The following is a 15,731-nucleotide window of genomic DNA, read 5'->3' as shown; positions in this document are numbered from 1 at the left end:
AACGCAGAAGGCAAGACAGCAGCTATACTTCATTAGGAGTTTGAAAAGATTTGGTATTGTCAACAAATATACTCAAAAACTTCTATAGATGTACCATGGAGAGCATTCTTACAGGTTGCTTCACTGTCTGGTATGGAAGAGCTGGTGACTGCACAGGATTGAAAGAAGCTGAAGAGGTTTATAAATCTAGTCAGCTCCATCTTGGGTATTAGCCAAAGTACCCAGGAGATCTGCAGGGAGCAGTGTCTTAGAAAGGCAGCATCGATTATTAAGAACCTCCAGCACCCAGGGCATGACCTTTTCTTACTATTACCATCAGGTAGGAGGTACAGAAGCCTGAAGGCACACACTCAGCGATTCAGGAACAGCTTCTTCCTTTCTGCCATCAGATTCCTAAATGGACAATTGAACCCTTGGACGCTACCTCACTTTTTTTAATATACAGTATTTCTGTTTTTTGCACGACTTTTAATCTATTCAATATCTATATACTGTATTATTGATTGACTTATTATTTATTATTATTATTAATATTTTTTCTCTTCTATATTATGTATTGCATTGAACTGCTGCTGCTAAGTTAACAAATTTCACCTCACATGCTAGTGATAATAAACCTGATTCTGATTCTGATTATATACTGGAAACAACCTTTCTAGTCCATTCTTCGTTTTGGAATCTGTCATGTTCTGATGAAAAAAATACCCACCCTTCTACATATTTTCACATCCTTATTTAGGGTAACAAGTTCGTGCCATGTCTGAAGCCTGAATATTTTTCCATGTGAAGCATTTTTGTATTAGATTAATCAAAACGAAACCCAATTCTGTTAGGTTTTTGAGTTAGAAGTCTTCCCCATCTACTGGCGTGAGAATTGGAATTGGTTGTTATTGTCATACACACAGTTGGGTTACAAACAGAGGGTGTTGTACAGTGAGACTGCTAGCAAGGAGACACTGATGATAGGGGAAAATTGAAGTCAACAGGAAGAGTTGCAATGTAAAAGCAGGACAAAATTGAAAAGGGTGATGAATACAGGACTGAAGTTATTATATCTGAATACATGCAGTATATGGAATATGGTAGATGAACTTATAGCACAGTTAGAGATTGGCAGGTATGAGTCGTGGATGAAAGAAAATTGTAGCTGGGAGCTTAACCTCCAAGGATGCACATTGTACCAAAAGGACAAGCTTGTAGGCAGAAGAGGTGGAGTGGCTCTGTTGATAAAATATAAAATCAAATTCTTAGAAAGAGGTGACATTGGGTAGAATTATTGTGGGTAGACCAAGGAAACTACAAGGGAAAAAAATAACCTGTTGGGAATTATAAAGAGGCCTCCGAACAATAGCAAAGATGTGGACTACAAATTACAACAGAAGATAGAAAAGGAATGTCAAAAGGGCAGTGTTACATCAGTGATGAGGAATTTCAATATGTAGGTAGATTGGGAAAATCAAGTTGATGCTGGACCCCAAGAGGGAGAATTTGTAGAATACCTACAAGATGGCTTTTTAGAACAGCTCATGGTGAGTCCACTAGGGCATCAGCTATTCTGCATTGGGTGATTGGAGAATTGATTAGAGAGCCTTAAGGTCCAGTGATCATAATATGATAGAATTCACCAATTCACCAAAGGGAGAAGCTAAGGTCTGATTTATCAGTGTTACAGTGGAGTAAAGTGAATTACTGAGGCATGAGAGAGAAGCTCGCCAAAGTTGATTAGAAGGGGACACAAGCAGGGATCATAGCATAACAACAATGGCTGGAGTTTCTGGGAGCAACTTGGAAGAGCAAGGTAAATACACCCCAAAGAAGAAGTATTCTAACAGCAGGATGGTGCAACTGCGGCAATCAAGAGAAGTCAAAGCCAACATAAAAGGAAAAGAGAGGGCATATAATAAAGCAAAAATTAGTGGAAAGTTAAAGATTGGGAAGCTTTTAAAAACCAACAGGAGTCAACAAAAAAAGTCATAAAGCTGGAAAAGATGGAATTCAAAGGTAAGCTAGCTAATAATATTAAAGAGGATATCAAAAGATTCTTCAGATATATAAGGAGAAAAAGAGAGGCAAGAATAGATATCGGACAACTGGAAAATAATGCTAGAGATGTAGCAATGGGGGTACTAGGAAATGGTGGATGAACTGAATAAGAATTTTGCATCAGTCTTCACTGTGCAAACTATCAGTATGCCAGAGGTTTGAGTGAAGTTAGCGTTACTAGGGAGAAGGTGCTTGAGAAACAGAAAAGTCTGAAGGTGGATAAATCGCCTCAACCAGGTGGTGCATACCCCTGGGTGCTGAAAGAGGTGGTTGAAGGAATTGCGGAGGCAAGACTAATGGTTCCAAGGGACTGGAAAATTGGAAATGTCACTCCACTCTTCAGGAAGGGAGAGAGGCAAAAGAAAGGAAAATATAGACCAGTCAGTGCTTGGAAAGATGTTGGAGTCGATTGTTAAGGATGTGGTTTCGGTTCGAGATACTTGGAGGCATATGTTAAAATACGCTGAAGTCAGCATGGTTTCCTCAAGGGAAAATCTAGCCCAACAAGTTGGAATTATTTGAAGAAGTAACAAGCAGGATAGATAATAGGGTATCAACGGACGTTGCATTCTTGGCTTTTCAGAAGGCCTTTGACAAGGCGCCACACATGAGGCTGCTTAGCAAAATGAGAGCCCATGGTATTACAGGAAAGATACTAGCATGGATAGAACATTGATGGATTTCCAGGAAGCAAAGTGTTGGAATAAAGGGAGCCTTTTCTGGTTGGCTGCTGGTGACTAGTGGTGCTCCATAGAGATCTGTGTTGGGACCACTTCTTTTTACAGTATATGTCAATGACTTAGATGATGGAATTAATAGCTTTGTGGCCAAGTTTGCAGATGATAGGAAAATAAGCAAATGGGCAAAGAAATAGCAAATGGAATACAGTGTTGGGAAGTGTCTTCTCATGCATTTTGGTAGAAGAAATAAAAGCATAGATTATTTTCTAAACAGAGAGAAAATTCGAAAATCCGAGGTGCAAAGGGACTTTGGTGTCCTGTGTAGGATTCCCTAAAGGTTAACTTGTAGGTTGAGCCTATGATGAGAAAGGCAAATGCATTGCTAGCATTCATTTCAAGAGGACTAGAATATAAAAGCAAGGATGTAATATTGAGGCTTTGTAAGGCACTGGTGAGGCCTCACTTGGAGTATCGTGAGCACTTTTGAGGCCCTTATCTTAGAAGTGATGTGGTGACATTGAAGAGGGCTGAGAGCAGGTTCATTAGAGTGATTTCAGGAATGAAAGGGTTACCATATGAGGACCAATTGATGGCTCTGGGCCTGTACTCACTGGAATTCAGAAGAATGAGGGAGGGATCTTGTTGAATCCTATCGAATATTGAAAGACCTTGATAGAGTGGTTAAGACTTGATAAAGTTAGGTACCAAGATACAGTGAAAAGCACATCTTGCATACCTGTTCTTACTGATCAAATCATTGCACAATGCACTGAAGCTGGACATGGTGAAGCAATAACACTGAAGAATCAAAAAACACAAGAGGTTCTGTAGATGCTGAAAACCTTGCCTTGTCCCAAAATGTGGTCTGGTTACTTCCTTCCATTGATGCTACCTGACCTACTGAGTTCATCCAGCATTTTGAGTGTATTGCTGCAGAATAAAGTGTACCAGCTGCAGAGAAAACGCAGTCCAGGTGCATTCTGAATAAATTCCTGGATGTTTCCTTAACTCAAACCCTTCCTCTCACATTAATTAACACCGATTTCTATTTGCAAACTTTCAATCGATCTCCTTCTATCTTTCCTAAGCAGCCTGTCAATAACATGTTTGCGGGATTTCTAAAGGATTAACACTTTACTCATGCTGCTATCACCAGAATTTCTTTCAAAATTCCCTCTAATCCTAGATCCCAGTGGGTTGAAGATCAGTTGCTGCGACACTTACGGTTCTCTGGGTATCTGTCCAGTGCCAAATAGCTTCCCAGCAGAGTGAAGGAAATGAATAGTTGAAGTACGTAATCCATCTAAAGGAGAGAAAGAGACAGTCACCAACGTTTTCTATTTCCACTCAAAGCACTGTCTAGCTTCTAGCCCGTTAATGTACTATTGCCCACCCAATCCTTATTTCAATATTTTAAATTACCCTCTTAGACATTAAAAACATTTCAGGACTTCAAGAATGTTTAACATCATAAAGAGTCAGGGTGATGGACAAAAAGGAACTCTCTTCTTACAGAGATGAGGTTTAAGATGATTGACAAAAGATGAAGAAAAACGAGTGTAGGGAGTTGTCTTTTTGTGTGAGTAGAAGATAGATAGAATTAGAGATAGAGAGAGAGAGAAAGGGAGACAGAGGGGAAGAGGAAGGGGGAAGCAGAGAGTGAGAGGGAGAGGGAGAGCGACAGAGGGGATGGAGAGGAAGAGGGAAAGAGGAAGAGAGGGAGAGAAAGGAGAAGAGGAAGAGAGAGAGAGAAAGGGAGAGAGAGAGAGAGAGAGAGAAAGGGAGACAGAGGGGAAGAGGAAGGGGGAAGCAGAGAGTGAGAGGGAGAGCGACAGAGGGGATGGAGAGGAAGAGGGAAAGAGGAAGAGTGGGAGAGAAAGGAGAAGAGGAAGAGAGAGAGAGAAAGAGGGAGAGTGTGAATGAATTAAGTAGCAGAACTGAAAACAAAATGAGCTGATCAGCGTGAAGTGTGACTGTAAGAAGTGGGAATACACTGAAATTTGGGCATCTTGTTAGTGGTAGCATGGGACCTCAGTGGAGGCAGTTTGGTGACCCTCCCACTATTGCTGACCATAGAAAAAGATATTCAAAACTATAAGTTTAGCTTGATATCTAACTCCCCATTTCTCTTCTTTTTTTTTTGTTCTCCTGCCTTCTATGCTGGTCAGATTTTACCTAGAATGTAAACCAGTCCCCATGGACTCATATTCAAGTTTATTGTCATTCAACGATACACATGTATACAGCTAATTGAAACAATGCTCCTCTGTGGCCAATGTGCAAACATGGTACAAACAGTCACCAACAGCACACACTATATACAGTTATATGCCGTTGCGTCCCTGTGCACTCTAACTCATCCCCTCTATCTCTCTTCCTTGCCACATCTGCTACTCGCCACACCTCGAGTTTTACCTCAACTTCACCCACATTTAGCCCTGGAATTGCACTCTGTAGTCACGCCTGAATAGGATGCAATCTGGCTAAGTAAGTCTTCACCAGCGAACCCTGCTCTACTTCCAGATGTGACTCATGTACTTAAGCAAAAAGCGCAGGCCAGCCAGTTCAGAGGGGAAATTAATAACAGGATCAGAAGTCAACCAGTGACTCAAAGCAAGAATTTAAGAGCTGGCTCAGGAGGTAATGGCATTTTAATCAGCAGAAGATTTCAAAGGGCAGTCTCTTTTCACCATCTATGTCATTTCTACATCTATAGCATATGGAGAGGATGTTTCCTAAATTGGGGGAAGAGTCTAGAGGGTGCAGCCTCAGAATAGAAAGATGTCCTTTTGGAACAGAGAGAAGAAGGAATTTCTTTAGACAGAGGTGGTGAACCTGTGGAATTCTTTGCCACAGATGGCTGTGGAGCCAAGCCACTGGGTATATTTAAGGCAGAGGTTGAAAGGTTCTTGATTAGTAAGGTGGTCAAAATTTATGGAGAGAAGGTAGGAGACTAGGATTGAGAGGGACAATATGGAATGGCGAAGCAGACCCAATGGACTGAATGGCCAAATTCTGCTTCTTTGCTTTATGGTCTTATGGTCCATCATTCTGGTTTAATGAGTATTAGCTACAATGCTTTTATGCACCCCTTCCAGAGCCCAAAGCCTCTACAATTTCTTGTAATGGGGCAACCAGATGCTGGTAAGTTTATCATCCATGGATGCCTATCGATTGCTCAAATCTTGCTCTCACTTGTCAAACTTCAGACAACCTCAACCCACAAAAATGGCCTAAGTCTATTTCTATGCCTGATGGCCTTATGTCAGTTTATCGGGTATGTGGTGAAAAGCTTTAGCACAATGCACAGGAGAGAAACGAAACTAAAAACTTCGAGATTTCTCAAGCTGTGGTGAGATGTCACACTCTGCATGGGATGAGTGTGGCACCATATGGCGGAGAAAAGTCGCATTGTATGCTGGAGAGATTAATACCATAAAGTGGAGAAATTTCAAAGTTCAAAGTAAATTTATCATCTAAGTACATATATGAGACCATATACCATCCTTAGATTGATTTTCTTGTGGGCATTTACAGTAACTGCAAAGAAACACAATGGAATAAATGAAAATCTACACGCAAACAATGACGAACAATCAACTAATATGCAAAAGAAGACAAACACTGCAAGCATGAAAAAATAAGCAAATAATAAATAAATAATATTGAGATAAATATTGAGAATGCGCATTGTAGAGTTCTTGAAAGTGAGTCCATAGATTGTGGAATCAGTTCAGAATTGAGGTGAGTGAAGTTATCCTCACCAGTTCAGAGGCCTGATGGCTGAGGGGTAATAACTACTCCTGAACCTGCTGGCGTGGGGCCTAAGGCTCCTGTACCTCCTTCCCGATGAAAGCAGCGAGAAGAGAGCATGGCCTGGAAGCTGCTTCCCAGTGTACACAGGAGAGTTGTAATACTATAAAATGCAGAATGTCGCACAGTACACCGGAGAGATGTAGCATTGTAAGCTTAAGAGAGGAGACACTCTGAAATGATGAGACATGGAGCTAATGATTGGGGGTCCGTGACTGTAAGCAATTAAGAGTTGTCTCTGTACTCTGAACAGATGCAATATTATAAAGCAGACAGAGTTACTTCTGTAAACTGGAGATGTTTGACATCATAAACTGGACAGTGGGAGTACTGTGTACTACCGAGATACAGCGCCATACACCGGAAAGATGAAGCACACTACAGACTCTTGTGTGGGTCTGCAGTGGCTAACAATAATAGATGTCAATAACTTGGATGACGGAATTGATGGCTTTGTGGTCAGATTTGTAGAAGATACAAGTATAGGTGGAGGAGCGGATGGTTTTGAGCAAGCAAGGAGCCTACAGAAGGACTTGGACAGATTAGGAGAATGGGAAAGAAATGGCAGGTGGAATATGGCGTGCAGAAGTATATGGTCATGCACTTTGATAGAAGGAATAAAGGTGGAGACTATTTTATAAATGGGAGAAAATAGAAAAATCAGAGGAGCAAGGGGCTTGGGAGTCCTTGTGCAGGGTTGAGTCGGTGATAAGAAACACAAATGCAATGTTAGAATTCATCTCAAAAGGACGAGAACAATAACATAACAGTTAAACTCAAAGTATCTCTGGACCCTTGCACCAAATACATCATAAATAAACCGTGACCCACTCTGTATGGATAAAGACTGTAATAGCATCTGTAATAAATTTATTTTATTGTATGTGTAGAGCTAAGTTCGGTCCCAGGCACCAGGTGCCTGCTATACTGTAACTCGGAATTACTTTCTCCTCTGAGTCATCAGCTTGTGGGTTCCAGTTTCGTGTTGAGGTAACCACAACATTTTGAAATGATGGTTTAATTCTGAGGTATACAAAGGGAAGAGTGATAAATCACATAATGGTCACTGCACGGTAGGTGCTATTCAGTTTTACTCAGCATCTACATTTTCAAGTACCCCCTGTATTCAGTCCTATAATTCAGTAAATGCTTTTGGTCTTCTGCAGCGTAGCTTCAAGGTTTGATGTGTTTTGTGGTCAGATGTACTCTCCTGCACACCACTGTTGTAATGCATGGTTATTTAAGTCACTGTCATCTTCCAGTCAACTTGATCCGGTCTGGCCATTCTCCTCTGAACTCTCTTAACAAGGCGTATTCATCCACAGAACTTCTGCCATTTGAATGTTTTTGTTTTGCTTTCTGTGCCAGTCTCTGTAAACTCGAGAGACTGTATGAAAATCCCAGTGGATCAGCAGTTTCTGTGATACTTGAACCAAGAGTCATTCCATGGTCACTTAGATCACATTTCTTCCCCCACTTTGACTTTTGGCCCGAACAACCCTTGACCATGTCTGCATGCTGTTTTGCTTGGAGTTTGTGCCACATGATTGGCTGATTAGATATTTGCATTAATGAGCAGGTGTACCTAATAAAGTGGCCGCTGAGTGTTTTAATTTTTGTTCTTTGTAATCACCAACACTGGTACACTCTCTTGAGCCAAACACCACAATTCACTCTGTGTCCACCACTATCCAGGGGAAGAAAATAATATTTTCCACTTGTCACTTTTGGTTTTTGTCAAATCACCTTTATTCTGTATTCTCCTTCCTTTTGTTTCATTTGTCAAGGAGAGTCATTTCACTTTATCTCCTCTCTCCATCCTTTCATAATATCAAAGCCTTGATGAGTCATTCAGTTATGCAGCACAGACCCTTGGGTCTAATTCATCCCTGCCAACCAAGCTGCCTAATAGAGTTAGTCCCATTAGTTTACATGCGTCCCATATCGCTTTCAACTTTTCCTGTCCATGTCTTCTAAATGTCAATCATGTACCTGCCTGTTGAGAACACTCTGACCATTTCTTGCAGCCAATTCTAAATACTCACTACCATCTGGGTGAAAAAGTTACCTCTCGATCCCTTTTAAATCTTTCCCTCTCACCTAAAACCTATACCCTCTAATTTTAAAGGTACAAATAACTATTGTTCAAAAAATAAGGAGAATCATTTAGATTGCTTAAACCGTGAGACCATAAGACAAAGGAGCAGAATTTGGCCCATTGACTCTGCCCCACCATTCCATCGTGGCCAGTTAATTTTATCTCCCAATTCCATTCTTCTGCCATCTCGCTGTATCCCTTCATGCCCTAACTAATCAAGAACATATCAACCTCTGCCTTAAATATATGCAATGACTTGGCCTCCACAGTCACCTGTGTTAATGACTTCCACAGATTCACTCCTCTCTGGCTAAAGAAATTCCTCCTCATCTCTGTTCTAAAGGGACGTCCTTCTATTCTGAGGCATTGCCCTCTAGTCCATGACACCCCCACTATAGGAAATAACCCCTCTATATCAACTCAATCTAGATGTTTCAATATTCGATAGGTTTCAATAAGATCCCACCCCACACCCACCATTCTTCTAAACTCCAGTGAGTACAAGCCCAAAGCCATCTAACGCACTTCATACATTAAGACTTTCATTTCTGGCATCATTCCTGTAAACACCCTCTGGACCTACTCCAATATCAGCACATCCTTCTTAAATAAGGTGCCCAAATCTGCTCACAATACTCCAAGTGCAGTCTGACTACTGCCATTTCAAGCCTCAGCCTGCCAGTTATATTGAAATAAGTTGTTGTCATGTTTTGATGCATATCAAAAAACACTTAGGAGTTATTTTGATACCTTGGTGTCTCAGGAACACATCTCCTGTTCCATTGGCACATGGTTTGCAAATCTCGTTACTTCTAAAGTCACTGGTATTGAGCAGAGGAATATTGAGCAAGCATTTAACAACTCACTCAGGATGCTCACCTAGGTTTTAATTAATAAAGTTGTGAGCTTAATTAACAGTGATTAATTAACAATGATTAAGAGCACACTAATGCATAGAATGTATGTGAAGTGTTCTTATTGCAGAGCAGAGAACGTTTGATTCGTTTCAATTTAATGGGATTGCAGTCAATAATCAATTTCTGCAGCAATAACTTTACTCTTGACACCTCTCAGGAGAAAGAACAAAGTGTAGCAATACAGGGTAAACACAAAGGCTGAGAAGGTAAGAAAGTTACAGTACTGTGCAACAGTTGTGACGTATGTGAGTGATGGTAAAGCTGAACCTGATATTGGTCTCTAATGGGGACTGAGAGGGAATCATGGTTGGGAAAAGGGGAATGGAGAGGGGAGGGAGCAGGAAGCACCAGAGAAACATTCTGTAATGATCAATAAACCAATTATTCAGAATCAAATTACCTTGTCTGGTGTCTCAGTGCTGGGTGTGGCTCACCTGTGCCAACCCAGCCCTGGCACTCCTTCTCTGCCCTCCGTCCCACACCCCTCCACAGTGCTCCACTCTCACTAGTCCCAACATTCTTTGCTCCAGCCAGATTTATAAATTTGCTGTCCACTCCACATTGACAGATACAGTACTGTGCAAAATTACACAGTATTGTTGTTGACATCTATAAAGCATTGTTCAAACACCGAATGGACCACTTCACAGAAATCTGGCAACCTAACTTTGGGTGGGATGCAGAGGTCTTTTAAAGAGTATCAGAAATGATGGCCAGCCTGAAAGATTTTCTCTCTCACAGTTTACAGCCTGACCTGCTGAGTATTATTGCGGAAGAAATTTCTCAGAATGGTTGTCGGGTTGGGAGATTTCAGCTGCAGTTAACTTGGAGAGGCTGGGGTTTTTCACCTTGCAGCAAAGGCTGGGGACAGATTACTAGAGATCGGTTTAGATGGAGTAAACAGAAATAAATGTTGAGAAATCAGATGTAAAGTGAAGATCCACAGGAGATGGTGGGAAATACATTTCTAATGCAGACATATTTTACGTTCTGGAACACACTTAAGATTGTGGTGGCAGATTCAACCAGGGCTTTCAAAGGAGAATTGGATGCAAAATAACTTCCAGGGCTACTTGGGGAAAAAAGAAAGAAGACACGACAGCGGCTATAGTTTATCAGAAGTTTGAGGAGATTTGGTTTGTCACCATAAGCATTCGCAAATTTCTACAGATGTTCCATGGAAAGCATTCAAACTGGCTTATGGGCGGTGGGGGGGGGGTGGTGGTTGGTGGTGAAGGGAGGGTGCGACTGCACAGGATCAAAATAAACTGCGGAGTGTTGTAAACTTAGTCAGCTCCATCGTGGGCACTAGCCTCCGTAGCATCCAGGGCATCTTCAAGGAGCAATGCCTCAAAAAGGCAGCATCCATCATGAAGGACCCCTATCAGCCGGATCATGCCCTCTTCACACCGTTACCATCGGAAAGGAGATACAGAATCCTGAAGGCATACACCCAACTATTCAGGAACAGCTTCTTACCCTCCACCATCCGATTTTTGAATGGATATTGAACCCATGAACACCACCCTCCCTATGCTTTTTTGCACTGCTTATTTATTTAACTATTTTATGTATCTCTTAGTGTAATTCACAGTTTTTTGCTATTATTATGTATTGCGATGTACTTCTGCCACAAAGACAAAAAAAATTTTACAACAAATGCCAGTGATATTAAGCCTGAATCTGAATCTGAGTATCATTAAGCTGATCTATAGGGAAAACCTTGAAAATGCTGAATCACTTCCTCTGAGTTGGAGCAATTCTAGTGGCTCTGACAAAGGGTCTTCAACCCATTTCTCTTCCCAACTGACCTGTTGAGTGTTTCCAGCATTCACTTCATTTAGTTTAAATTCCTATCATTGATCGACTTTTTTTGAGATTTTCCAACACTTCCATGATCATCCAGCAATTTATGATGACAGAAGGTTTGGTAAATCTTTAAACTTTGCTACCAGGCAACAGAACTCAAAACCTGCAACACTCAAGCAATAGCAATACAGTCTGTGGCGCTGGTTAACCATGAACTAATTTTGTTTAAAGAAAAATTAATTATTTTCAGAAACCTCTCATAAATGGACAGAAAAAATGCTTTTAATCCATAGTTCATGTATTTAAGGGGCAGTTAGACCTAATAATAAATCTGCCCAGACGAAATGGTCTCTCCGCTTTCAAAGTATTAATTAGGGATATCTACCGTAACTGTTCCCTTTATATGATAAATTTCTTTATACATTTGTACTTTCACAACTAAAATAGATAAAAGAACTAAAAGTGACTATTATATTAAAAGGACAGAAAAAGCATAATTTCATCATAAGAGAAATTAAACCATAAGACCATAATTAAACTTAAATTTTAAAATGTTTGTTATCCAAGACCGTAAGATAGCTCTGAATTTGAAAACTAGTTTGACTTACCTTGAAGTCCTTGTCTGTCCTTGTGTTGCACTGAAGACATACACAATTGACAGTGGATGAAGCTTTATACAAGATTACGCCCCCTCATAACCAAATAGGGATTTCGCCAGTCCATGACAGAGAACAGCTGATTACACACAAAAAATTCTTCCATTTCTAGGAACCTTCAAAGGAGAAAAAAAATGTTAAAACCCCCTCATACAGGTTAATGCTCATTCTTATTGCCCGATTATTCAAAGTACAGTCATTACCCATATCCATTGAGAGTGAATACAACTTCCTTCCTGTCCTGAACCCCACATTAAACATTTTCCCCACCCACAAGTGCCACATAGACTAAAAGAGAAGGATTTCCACTCAAAAACGTTGCCTTTTTCCTTCAGTAACCCCCCACCACCACCATCCCCAAATCCTGTGTTCACATCACATGTCTCCTTGACCCAAGTTCAGTGTGAAATGCTTTTTATCACTTGCGGAGCAGTACTTCCTCCCACCCAGATTCAAGCAGAGAAAGAGTAACCATTTACAAAGTTAGCAAAGTAAACTTTATTATCAGAGTACGTACATGTCACCACATACAACCCTGAGATTCTTTTTTTCTGGGGGCATATCTGTAGAACAGTAATGAAACAGGACAAATGAAAGATCAAGAGCATGGAAGACTACAAGCAATGCAAATACAAATATCAATAAATAGCAATAAGTAACAATAACTGGTTGTGGGGCCATCCCCATAGTTGAGTGTAGTTATCCTCTTTTGTTCAAAAGCCTGATGGTTGAGGGGTAGTAACTGTTCTTGAACTTGGTGGTGCAAGTCGTGAGGCTCTTGTACCTGCTACCTGAAGGCAGCAGTGAGAAAGAACATGGCCTGAGTGTTGAGGATTTTTGATGATGGATGTTGCTTTCATACAACAGAGTTTCTTGAAAATGTGCTCAATGATAGGGGGGGGGGGCCTCTACCCGTGATATACTGGGTCAAATCTGCTACCTTTTGAAGAAGAGCACTTGAGAAGATTTCAAGTAGACAGAATGGGAGATATTCTACAGCAGGGGTTAGGAGAGAATGAATATCTAATAAGCACGTGGACACTTGGACAGATACATGGAAAAGCAAACTTTATAAGGCTGTGTTGTGGCCAGTAGACTCCCCTGCATCCAGGACATCGTCAAGGATCATTGCCTTAAAAAGCCAGCATCCTGGACATGCTCTCTTCTCATTCCTACCATCAGGGAGGAGCCTGAAGACACAACACTCAATGATTCAGGAATTGCTTCTTCCCCTCTGCCATCAGATTTCTAAATAGACAATGAACCCATACCACCACTTTTTTTTGCACTACTTATTTAATTTAACTATATATATATATATATATAGAGAGAGAGAGAGAGAGAGAGAACTACATATATATACATATATGCTTCTTAATGTAATTCACAATTTTTATTATTATGTTTTTCATTGTACTGCTGCTGCAAAACAACAAATTTCATGACATCTGCCAGTAATAATCGACTAGATTCTGAGATATTAACCAAATGAGGGAAAACTGGACCAGCTTAGGTTCTTAGTTTGGTTGGCATGGGTAAGTGAGACTGAATGCAAATAACTGGGATGAGCTTACTTCTCTAACTTCCGTTAATGCCCCTCCTCCCCTTCTTACCCCAACCCTGACATATTTAGTTGTTCGCCTGTTCTCCATCTCCCTCTGGTGCTCCCCCTTCTTTCTTTTTCCTGAGGCCTCCCGTCCCATGATCCTTTCCCTTCTCCAGCTCTGTATCACTTTCACCAATCACCTTTCCAGCTCTTAGCTTCATCCCACCCCCTCCGGTCTTCTCCTATCATTTTGCATTTCCCCCTCCCCCCACTACTTTCAAATCTCTTACTACCTTTCCTTTCAGTTAGTCCTGACGAAGGGTCTCGGCCCGAAACGTTGACAGTGCTTCTCCCTATAGATGCTGCATGGCCTGCTGTGTTCCACCAGCATTTTGTGTGTGTTGTTGTTTGAATTTCCAGCATCTGCAGACCTCCTCGTGTTTGAGCTTACATGGTTCTCTTAGTCAGCATGGTTGAGTTGTGCCTATTTGCACCTTGCGTGCCTCTATGACTCTCTGAGTCAGGAACAAAGGAAGTGAAATCAACATTCTGATAAAACAGCCAGGAGGCATACAAAAATATCGAATTGCAATATTAACTAGCCTGTTTTACCCCATAGAGGGAAAGAACCGCAGGGGCTAACATATTGTCTGTCAGAACAGGACATCCTGAAGTGCTTTGCCTTCTGTAATGACAGGCAATTGCCGTTGTTAAGAAGGAAATTTTGGGCACCAACACTCCTGGATCCCCCATACCACATCAGAATAATTATTGATATCTTGCGGGGAGCCGGAACCCAAAAATCCTCTGACATTCATTATCATCATCAGCATATTGTATAACGTAGGCGATCATGGTCCCATGACCATGTTTGTTCTTGGCAAATTTTTCTATAGAAGTAGTTTGCCATTGCCTCTCTGACGGTGGTGTCCAAAAAGAGGATGCTGTCCAAGTTGCATGCCATCTTGGACAATGGCTCCCATCCACTCCATAATGTACTGGTTAGGCACAGGAGTACATTCAGCCAGAGACTCATTCCACCGAGATGTAACACTGAGCGGCATAGGAAGTCATTCCTATCTGTGGCCATCAAACTTTACAACTCCTCCCTCGGAGTGTCAGATACCCTGAGCCAATAGGCTGGTCCTGGACTTATTTCCACTTGGCATGATTAACTTATTATTATTTAATTATTTATGGTTTTATATTGCTATATTTCTTCACTATTCTTGGTTGGTGCGACTGTAACAAAACCCAATTTCCCTCGGGATCAATAAAGTATGTCTGTCTGTCAGTCTGTCTGTCTACGGGAGGTGTCTTTACAAAACGGGTGACCCCAGTCATTATCAATACCCTTCAGAGATTGCCTGGTGTCAGTGGTCGCATAACCAGGACTTGTGATATACACCAGCTGCTCATACGACCATCCACCACCTGCTCCCGTGGCTCCATGTGACCCTGATGGGGGGCTAAGCAGGTGCTACACTTTGCCCAAGGGTGACCTGCAGGCTAGCAGAGTGAAGGGGTGCCTTACACTTCCTTTATAGAGACATATCTCCACCCTTCCACCCTCTTCTGACATTAAGAAGAAAGATAAAGAATATGGAAAAAAATAAGAAATGAAATAAAGAAATAAGGAATCTTTCATTACCCCAGAATATCACAAGAAGATATTATTTGACTATTTTAATATAAGAATTGAGACAACAAACTTTCAAACACAGCAGACAAAAAAGGAGCAGCTGGGTCTTGGCCTATAACATTGAATGTTTATTCCTCTCCATAAATGCTGCCTAACCTGCTGAGTTCCTCCAGCATTTTGTATGTGTTGCTCAGGATTTCCAGCATCTGCAGAATCGCTTATGTTGAAGATCATTTGATTTATTGATTACTGGAGGCACCACAGTGATACAGCCAAGACAGCCACTGTCTCCAGCCACGTGGGTTCGATCCTGGTCTCTGGTGTTCACACAATCCAAAGATGTACAGACTGGTAAGTTAACTGGCTAATCTAAAATGTCCCAAGTGTGCAGATAAGTGGTAGAATTTGGGGTAGTTAATGAGAATATTGGAAAAATAAGCGGTGTTTAGAGATGGACTCAACAGGCTAAAAATAGTTGCTTTCTATGTCATAAAGAAAAGCGGAACATGGAGCATTGAGCAATATAG

The 15,731-nt window shown here is 41.1% G+C and overlaps 1 protein-coding gene across 1 annotated transcript in view; it reads right to left on the bottom strand.

The window, feature by feature from the left end:
- LOC140725881 (interleukin-12 subunit beta-like) overlaps positions 1-12,009 on the bottom strand; it is a 28,115-nt gene extending 16,106 nt beyond the window's left edge. The window contains exons 1-2 of the mRNA XM_073041821.1: positions 11,969-12,009; positions 3,948-4,026 (exon numbers count right to left, since the gene is read on the bottom strand). Coding sequence (XP_072897922.1) covers positions 3,948-4,026 — 79 coding nt within the window. The 5' untranslated portion in view covers positions 11,969-12,009. The remainder of the gene's footprint in view (positions 1-3,947; positions 4,027-11,968) is intronic.
- Between the last annotated feature and the right edge of the window lie 3,722 nt (positions 12,010-15,731).

Source organism: Hemitrygon akajei, chromosome 4 (genome assembly GCF_048418815.1).
Source record: "Hemitrygon akajei chromosome 4, sHemAka1.3, whole genome shotgun sequence".
NCBI lineage: Eukaryota > Metazoa > Chordata > Chondrichthyes > Myliobatiformes > Dasyatidae > Hemitrygon > Hemitrygon akajei.
Note: the sequence above shows the minus strand (reverse complement) of the source record. Positions and strands in the feature narration are given on the sequence as shown.